This window comes from Ixodes scapularis, unplaced genomic scaffold (assembly GCF_016920785.2).
Source record: "Ixodes scapularis isolate PalLabHiFi unplaced genomic scaffold, ASM1692078v2 PGA_scaffold4__175_contigs__length_147842914, whole genome shotgun sequence".
In the NCBI taxonomy this organism is placed as follows: Eukaryota; Metazoa; Arthropoda; class Arachnida; order Ixodida; family Ixodidae; genus Ixodes; species Ixodes scapularis.
Genome location: NW_024609879.1, coordinates 16086641 through 16096785, shown reverse-complemented (window position 1 = coordinate 16096785; position 10145 = coordinate 16086641). Strand labels below are relative to the sequence as shown.

Sequence of the window (10145 nt, the reverse complement as noted above, 5' to 3'; positions counted from 1 at the left end):
GTGTCCGGTGATGATTATTGAAGTATAAACCAAAACGATATATGCAAACCTTGATCAACTTGTTAATTCATAGTAAATTTTATGATCACACAGTGCGTTACCTCATTCAATGGGCAAAAAGTATATGATTGTTCACGGACGTGCTGCAGGGTCCCGTCTGACGGTCGGCCAATAAACATTGGAGCTGCGCCCCGGGTTAGCAAGATTATAAAAATGACTGAATGCTTTACGAACAAACTTTATAAGTTGTAGTTTTAGATGCCAGGACACTATTTACCTGGATATAAGCAAAGAGTTGAAAAATGAAAAGCTGCTCATGTTTACCATTTTGTTTAGCGTACTTCATTGCAATACAGAGAAGCTGTGCAGGGAAACTAATGTCACGATTTTCTCTAGATGTCATTTTAGATGATATAGACCATTCCATTTAGTGCTCTCTGGGCGGCACCATTTTGTTCGACAGCAGCGCCCTCTCCATACATCCGGGAAATTCAGCAGGTTCGGCGGGGTAAAACGAGAGAGAGGGTACGCGCCCGGCTACGCTAGCTGACGACAAAACGGGAGGTTGCCATTCTCCATCTTTGAGCTGTATCAGCGGGCTGTGCGGAACATCGAACTCTCGCTCGTGGCTACCGTTGTGAAGTGGTTCGGGTTCTTAGAATAGTTATGGCTACTCCAAAATCAGCCTAGAGCTCTCTGCTGTTCTACTTTGGTAAATGATCAACTGACATAACTTTTTTTCGTTACTTAAATAGCAGTTGAGTCAGCCGGCAGTACTACTCTCAACTACTGCGTGTATTGCGGCAGGAGAGCACGTTTGTATTTATTATTTCATACATCCACTCATGGTCGCTAAAGGCCTACACCAGTACAAATTTTTTTTATAGTAAAAAAGGTACAGCCACAGGATTCACTTTTCGCCGGAGAGACCGGCCAGTCTGACACAGTTTTCCCTATTTATTTTTTTTATTTGCACGCAGATAACAGCGCAATTGGACTCTGTTAGTCTTTTTTTATCTAGCATAGTAATACACGATAACTGGCATACCAAAATCTGCACATCTGCACTTGAAATTCCCAAAATGACGCAATTTTAAACAGAGTTTGTACGCCATCCGGATGCTAGGTACTGCCCACTCGGCGGAGCAGACGACATACGGGCGAGAGGGGGAGGGCATTTTTTTCTCTTTTTACCCTCTCTGCTATGACCCTAATGGAACGGTCTATAAGGGGCAGCTCATAACTGCAGCTCATAATTTTTTTTTTTAATAGAGTGCACTTCATTGCATTACAGAAGTGCTTTGTGGGGAAACTAATGTCATGACTATCTCTAGATTTTAGAGTGTCATTTTTGATATTGAAGGGGCACCCCTTATTCATTTTAGATAACATAAGAATAACTAACCCCTGGTTTTGCAAGAAAAAGAAATAATGCTGTTCAGATTTTTTCTTTTCTTTGTTGAGCATACTTTCTTGTGATGCAGGAGTGCTCTGTGGGGAAACTAATGCCATGGCTACCCCTAGATTGTAATTGCAGTTTAAGATAACATGAAGGGTAACCCTGCTTTTTCCACCTGTCAGTTGAAGCTAGAAAAACTATATATTATTTTTATGTAAACAAAAATTATAAGGCTCGTAATACTGCTTTGGTCCCACTTTTTTATAAGATAATTTAGATTCCTGCTCACTGGCACAATATACATAATATCAGTTAAAACTCCAACAAGAAAAGCAATGATTGGGTTGATAATAAGAATGGGAAATTTTCAAAGCATAAGACTAGGCCAGGGGTGGCCAGACAGCACCTCGCAAGCCGCATGCGACTCTCCGAGGTTTCAAGTGCGGCTCGCAACTTCCTGGTAAGTGTGCCCAGGGTAGAAGAAAAAAAGAGGTGCAAAATAAGACGGCTTGCGTTTTAGCAGCCTCGTGCCAACATGCCTATGCTGCCATGAGGCACTCTTTTCAACAATGAAGGAGGTAAAATTAGAAAATCGTACGACCCTGACGTACAAAAACCTAGCTGAGCTACTCAGGACCGCAATGTGTATTTAAACTCCATGGTGCTTGTTTGGGGATGCACAAGAAAGTTACTTAACGAGCAGTTGCTTTATGAGTGCAATTTGCCGTGTCCGCCAACTGAGCTGAAAGAAAAGAAAAAAATTATACTAGCCTGATCATGCTGAACACGACTGGGGAGCACAGGATCTCTGTTCTCAATGTGCTGTGCACATGCTAGGTGTGTGTGAGATGTCATGGGACATCATGAGGTCACATGACTTGGACATCAGATGATGTCAAGGTAGGGCGCGGTGTCAGTCACATAACCTCATGACGTTACACGACGTCAGTTCTTCGTGACGGTTACTCGTGATGATTCTTTATGGCAGTCTCCACATAGAATTTGCGTAAGCAAACAAATTTTGTGTTAAAATACTTGCACATGCCCCCTTTTCAATGTGGCTCTTTAATTAAAATGGTTCTCTTTTTATGGCTCTGTTAAATTCTGTCTGGCCACCCCTGTGCTAGACCAATCTGTTGTAAGAAGAGTGCACACATTTTCTACAAATATGATCCTAAGAAATCATTGTTTTCCATTTGCATTGAAAAGGTGTTAGATTTTTTGAAAAGGTAGATTGAGGTAAAAATACAACAGAGTTCAACAAAGAGGACGGACAGGACAAACAATAAACATCTTTTGACTTTCAACACATTGAGGTTTTTTATTGCCAGGCCACAAAGAACGAGCTGCCAAAGATTTGGGGAAAAGGTTAGTGGGAAAGATGAAACCAGCGAGAGAGAAAGGGGGCTAGGAAGGGCAAAAAAGGGGAGGGGGAAGGGGGAAGAAAAGAGCGAGGGGGGCGGGAAAGGAAGTAAGGGAAGGTTGGGGGGGGGGGGGTAGAAAAGGTGCCGCTTAGCATGGACAGCTATCTCGTCCTGAAAACACTCTTTGAGTCAACGCCCGCCAGTCCGGGCCATCAAGGTTGCCAACTCTGGCCCCAGGAAGGTCATTTTTCTCTCCGAGAGCTCGAGTGATGGCGACAAAATGTTGCGCGGCGCTCTTTTCATAGCAGAGGCATCCAGTATTTCCCACCCGTACCGGTTCTTGTGTGCCCCCAGGACGCAGGTGGTGGGGGTGTACGGGGTGCATGCCCTGAGGTGCACCATGCATGGGGTGTTGCGAGTCCGCCTCATCTTTGGGGATCTCCCGCTGGTGCTCTCGCAGCCGGTCATTGACGTGACACCCTCTCTTCCCGATGTACTCGGTTCCACAGGAAAGGGGCACCGAATATACTTGACTGGTGGCACAAGGGACAAAGGGCGCAATGTGCTTTTTGGGGCACTTGGCCTTCGGGAGTGGGGCGTTGTTGGTGAGGCAGCACATCGTGCCCAGCTTGAACAGACATGTGAACCCGACTTCAGTGTCGATCCGTCGGGTGGCTGCTTTTAGACCGATGCACGGTGTTGTGATTGTATGGGAAGACTACGAATTTCGGTCGAGCAGGTTATGGGGAGCGGACCTCTCGGTTATTAGCCTTTTCAGTGTGGCTGACAGCAGGTTGTGGGGATATCCGGCCTTTATCAATCGGCCAATCTGGCCCCCCCAGGCTAGAGGCCGAGAGGTGATGGCAGGACTTGGAGTGAGAGGATGAGATTAGACTTTTTACGATCCCCACCTTGTCTGTCTTGGAGTGGTAGCTTGCAGACGGAAGCACAGGCTTCTGTGAACGTTGTTGGAAGCTCCAGCAGATGCCCTCTGCCGAGGAGATCAGGCGCAAGTCCAAAAACTGCAGATTCTCTGCTGAGGCGTCTTCTCTATTGAAAGTTAGGACCCGTGCATTCACCTTTTTATGAAGAAAATATTAGGGCGGTTGAATATGAGACTCACTTGCATATCTTGGCATATGAAAGTTGTTTCTGTACTATTGTGAGGTCATGTGCAGCCTATATTGCATATCAGGAAGGTAATGACTATTAACAGGTGAAACACCTTGTAAGTACAAAATGTCAAATGCACCACTTGTGAGGCGTGAGTGCTGTTGAAGTTTGTCGATTTTGATTCTCAGAGACTGCCCCTTGCAGCTGAAGCAGGGAGTGGCTATGCCTTTTTATAGGCAACTGACCTTGCGAGTTCCTGTTCAGCAACTCTCTTTCTTGCCAGATGTAAGTGCAATGTTGTGAAAGATAATAGTGGTAATCAAGAAGATCCCTCATTTCACATCTTGCTGCTCAGAGTCGTCGTCTCAACATATCAAGATAAAAAGTAATTTGCCTGAAATGTGTTACTTGGAAATATATAATCGCAAGCAAAGTTGAATATTATACTTATAAACAAAATGAGGACAATGGATTAGCATTTTTAATTTCAACAGTAAGAAGAGCTGTCGGTGCTCTCAGTAGCTGGTTTTCAAACTCACCCTAACGCTCGAAATGTCACTTTATGATAATTTCCAAATTTATTTCTTCAATACCAACAGTTCTTAAAGTTCACGATAAATGAAATGTTACAACTCTGACCAACAAATGTTGTGCCGAACAAGACATTTTTGTGAACAGTGTTATGATGTCGTAGAAGAAGAGGACATCTGGGCGCGCGGAGATCAGTTTTCAGAACTGGCGGGTAACCGACATGGCGGCTGTTCTTCTCTCGTTTATTTAATACTAAACAGTTTTCTTCTAAAGCTTCATTAACTCGACCCATCACAACAGAACATGGTGTCAAAAGTGAGCGAACATTCCTAAATCTCAAAGCAACAAGCAACAGCAGCAGCGAAACTATGGCAATGGCATCCGCTTTCCTTCAACCACCGGCTCCTTTCCAACCTGGTGATGACTCAGTGAGGGCATGGGAGGAATGGCAATCCTCATACATCATCTTCGAGGCAGCCTGCGATTACGCGTCCAAGCCAATCGCCACTTGGAAGGCTCTTCTGCTCCACTGCCTTGGTCCTCAGGTGAGACGGACAGCATAAACCTTTCCTCCGCAACCATTGGGAGTTTCACAAACAGCACAAACTGAAAACGCAGTCAACTATATTTTGCGCAAATTTAATGAACTGTACGCTCCATACAAATCCGTCATCCAAGCGACAGCTTTTTTTAACGCCATGATTCAAAAGCCAGGACAGTGCGTCGATGAGTTTGTAACTGATCTGAAGCTCCAAGCTCAGAAGTGCAACTACGGTCCTCAAGAAAACAGCCTCATTGGCGATAGTATCATCATTGGAATAAGAGACACAGCTTTGCGTGAATGATTGCTCCGTGAGCAGGACTTAACTCTACATAAAATCATCTCAACTTGTAAAGCTGCAGAAATATCCAAAAAACACCTAAGAGATATCCAAAAGACCGAAGTCGAAGTCAGGGTTGATGGACTCTATCATCAGCCTGCTAACTTAAGAGCACCTCAACCAGGGTACCAACACCCTGCATCTCAACGGGAGCAAGTCAACAACTGACAGCAGGGCACATGTTCAAGATGCGGCACTTCCCATCAGCCTCAAAGCTGCCCAGCCTATGGCAAGCACTGTTTCTCCTGTGGGAAATTTGGGCATTTTTCAAAAATGTGCAGCCAAACAGAACAGAAGACCCACGGATATCGGCGTGTTTCTGCACTGGAAAGAACTTCCAGCTCGTTCATAGACAATGAGCCTAACGAAACAATCCATTTGGGAGTTATAACAACTGGGCCTCTTGCATCAACCAAAGCAACAACATGGTACGAAAGCATATACGCATATACATTAATGATATTTCGAAGACCCAGGCGGAAAAGCTACGAAGTAAAGAGGCAGTGGAATCCGTGGAGAACACCAAACTACTCAAATCCAAGCTTGCGCAACCTGATACAGAGCTGGAGAGGCGGTCAAAGCAAAAAAAGAGTATACTGGCATCTTGCGCCGAAGAGGGAAAAGGCCGGCTTTAAGAGTTAGTGTTGGCAAAGGCAGAAATGCAGCGAATGTCTTTGGAGCACGAGAGAAATACCGAAGCGAGCTTTGGCCGTGAGGAGGCCCTTCAAAGCGAGTACAAGGCAGCTTCGGCTCTCCTGGGGGAGATGCAAGCACAGCAAGCAGTATTTTCTCGTGCCAAGTCTCAGGAGTCTGAAGCATTTAAAGCCCAGCTAGTTTCTCTAAGTTGGGACTTGGCAAAGCAGCTGGAGCTTGTAGATGCCAAGGCGGAGGAAGCAGACACCCTGAAGGAGAAGTTCGAAGCCCCTCAGCTTGAGCTCGAAAGGTTTTCTGCCGAGTATTGCATCTTGCATGATGTCCTTCTTCAAGAGTGTGGCAAGGACTTGCCAGTAGTTGACAATGATTCCGAACAACAAGAGTTCAGTGCCTTTGACTACCTCAAGAAGCTACTGAACAGTGCCAAACACAAAAGACAGGCCCTGGAAAACCAGTTTGCTAAAAAAGAGGAGCAGTTCAATCTACTTCAGCAAAACTATCAGTCCTTAGAGGACCGGTACCAGTGGCCGTCACAAGATCTCTGGGCATTTGTCTGGAGCATCATCGAGCACACCAACCAGTCGTCAGAAGCTGCAGTATCTCTTGAAGCAAGTCAGCTGGAAGACTTGAACTGTCTGCTGGCAGTGCTCCAGGAAAAGGTCACATCCTTGAAAGTTAGGAACAAGCTCCTCGCACAAGAAAGTCAGCAGTGCAAATCATCTTGTGAAGACGTGAGTGAAAAAATGAGATGCTTGTCTAATGCAAGTCGCCTCTGGCAGCAGAGATACCAAGAGGTGGCGGAGACTTTGAGAGAGAAAGATAATGTTGTTAAGTGTCACAATTCGCCGCAAACGGAAGCAGCCAAAAGCTCCATTACTGAGAAGGCAGAAACAGAGTGCACCAGATTGGACGAGAAAGTCAGCAGCCTCCTAAAACGCAACGGAAAACTGGAATTCAGAGCCGACGTTTTGCGTTCAGAACTTTCCAGACTGAAGGAGCAAGCCGAGATGCTCGTCAACGACAACGAAGATTTTCAACAGCTGGCAGAGAGCCTGAAACAGACACGACATTGCCTCGAGGAGGAACTGAAGACTCAGCGCGAGCAGCACGTCAAGGCCACCAAGGAGCTGGAGAACGAGCACTGCGGGGCTCTGGACGAAGCGGACAAGTATGAGGATACACTGTCAGCGCTGAAGACAGACTACTCCCAGCTGTTGGACAAGTGTAACCACATTGTATACAAACACAGGGACCTGCAGGAAGAGTTTCACGCGGCAGCCCAAGAGAAACGCCATCTGGAGGACAAGTGCGCACAGCTCACAGAAGTGTGGGCTACAGCCAGACAAGCTCTCGCAGTTTTCGAGGAGCAGTGGGGCGCTGTGGGTCAAAAGACCATGCAGGAGCTGCAAGAGCTTCAGCAATCAAACCAGCACTTGCAAGAGCGCTTTAGTCTCTTCAAGGAGAAGCATCTCAAGGTTGAAGAGCGGCTGGTACAGGCTCCAAACCAAAAAATGGGAGCCTTGATGGAACATGTCACCGAGGACACTGGGGGTACAGCGGGAACTTCGGAGGCACCAGCAAACCGAGTCGAGATAGAGGAACTCTCCCGGCGGTATGAGTCCCTGGAGGAGCAGTCTCGAGCCGAGGAGAGCAAGTGGAACCAGAAGAAGAAGCAGCTGAAACACATCGAGGAACACCTGAAGGAAGCAGCCGATACCGTGTCAGCCGAGCTGCAGGTGTTAAAGACCAAGCACGAGGAAGCGCTCGAAGCCAAGCCAACTTCGAACTGGAAGGAACTTCCAGTTCAAAGCGGATAACTAAGGACTTTTGCCACTACAGCCACAACAGGAAGTCTGGCTCAAGAGAAGAGGACTGCGGAACTGAGGTGTAGTCTTGAGCAGAGGCCCGGGCGAGACGTCATTCACTGTGCAAGCACAGGATGAACGTTCTTACAGGCACAACGGATACTACATCAAGGAAGCACATGGAACAGCAGAAATTATTACGGCTGTCGAAGACTACTGCCTACAGTATAGTAGAAGAAACTGTTCAACCCTTAGACCAATCGCCTGACAGCATTTTCAGGTCCGCAAGGCCTCCGAGCCCGGATCCACAGCACCATCAAATAACTATAAGAAGTGAGCATGTTGCGTTCCAGCCGGTATGCTAAAATGACTGACAAGTTCATCCAAACTTAATTCTGTTATTAAAAAAAAGGGGGGGGGGGGGGGCATGTTATGATGTCGTAGAAGAGGACATCTGGGCACGCGCAGATCAGTTTTCAGAACTGGCGGGTAACCGACATGGCGGCCGTTCTTCTCTCGTTTATTTAATACTACACAGTTTTTTCTAAAGCTTCATTAACTCGACCCATCACAACATCACAAACGGGAAACGTGTTTAGTGCTATACAAGAGCTGAGTACTGCATCCTTGCTTTTGGTCATCTCATTGAAGATTTGGCTTTGCAGAGTATGTTGAATGCGATGGTTATAATCAGGCATATCTTTAACAATGTGACAGTGTTTAATAGGTAATGCAGTGATGAACAAGGCTAAGTTATTAACATTTATATACTGATTGTAATCATTGCTGTGGTCTCAAGGTTTGTTTCAATAAGCTGTATATATTATAATATTCCCCTTTTTCTTACCAAGTATGCAAGGTAATTAGAACCAACCATAGAAACATTCAAAACTTGTAAATGGTAGCCAAGTAGATGTTTTTCATCCATCATACTTTTCTCTAATAAAAGTAGTATTTGTGACATGAGGCTAGTGCACCCTTTTCTGCATGGCTGTCTGCCAATTATAGTAACTAGAAATAGCAGGACAACTTCAGTGGTCAATAAAATATGAATGCAATTGATATAAGTGCAACAATGCGTTTCGCTGCTGGAAAACTAAGTTTTTTCATAGTGACCAACTGGAGAAGCTTTCTTGAAACAATGACTGCACAAGCTAGGAAAGTCATGAACAGTGACCGTTAACAGCACACCACTCATAACATTGTTAATGGCGGGGAGTCTATAAATATTTGTCTTCTATTGCGATCAATAACGAAATATACTCTGAGCCGGGTTTATAATATGTCACTGCTACGGTGCGGCAATAACACTGTTTGTAGACCCCACTACGATACTTCAATAAAAATATCCGATGCCTTTGCATTTTCGCTTATTGACAAGCTTTGAGCAATGCTGAGAAAGTGTTTTTGCCGTATCTATGCGATGAATCGGCCAACTGGGCTCTGACAAGAAAAAATAGCTGAACAGGCAATGGTTCTTAAGGTCTTTATGTAGGAGGAAAAAACTGCTGTACTCACATCAACCTCACCTTGTATGCTATAAGTATGTTAGAGCCTCAGTGTCATGCCCCACTTCATTGACAATTAAGCTGAATTCATTCGTAACACAAGTCTTTCGGTCACTAATGAACATACTGATTGCTTCTATAACCTGACTCGATTTTTCAAATTCTTCCTTACTGCAACTTCTTCAGCAGAGGGTTTGCAAGTAATGACCCTAGTTATAGCTCTATTTATCACATGTTGGTCATTGTGATGGTCTGATAGCAATTATAAAACAGAAAAGCGACGACAATGAGCAGATTTAGAGTTTTATTAAATGGAGAAGTATACGGGTAGAAACAGAAAGGGAGGAAGAGGCGAGGGCAAGCGGGGACATCAAAACACCCAGCTCTGGTTGGAACGATTAGTGGATAGACACAGAGCTAAGTGCCCTTGTCTCTACTCACTATTTGAAAGCGAGCGCGGAACAAGGGACATCGGTGTTTGGCATTCTAATTTTTTTTATTTGTACATGCTGCAGGCCAGAAATGGCCCAAGCAGGAAGGGCAACACCCAAATGAAAACACACTCATTATAAACACAAAAGCTGCTATAACTGACCGCGTCATAGGATTCAGACACATCGCGCATGAGTGCACTTGGCACTCACTCTACCATTTGTGCCACTATAAACACACACATTTACACTTTGCATGAACACTGTACGTCACACACTCACATCAGTTATCAAAGATAACTACCTAGCATGGCTGGAAAGTCGCTTTAAAAAAAAAAAATCACTTGGGAGATTGTTCCAGTCTGATATAGAACGCACGAAAAAAGAATTTTTGAAGGTGTTAGTCCGGGCGAATATGGGAGTTAAAGAAAACTTATGACGATGTCGAGTAGGTCTGGA

At 45.2% G+C, this 10145-nt stretch overlaps 1 protein-coding gene across 1 annotated transcript; it reads left to right on the top strand.

Annotated features, from left to right (window-relative positions):
• The first annotated feature begins 5947 nt into the window (after positions 1 to 5947).
• On the top strand, positions 5948 to 7759 carry LOC115323543 (coiled-coil domain-containing protein 18-like). Its single transcript, XM_040217861.3, has one exon. The coding sequence runs from the start codon at positions 5948 to 5950 to the stop codon at positions 7757 to 7759; it is 1812 nt and encodes a 603-aa protein (XP_040073795.2).
• Positions 7760 to 10145: the final 2386 nt, after the last annotated feature.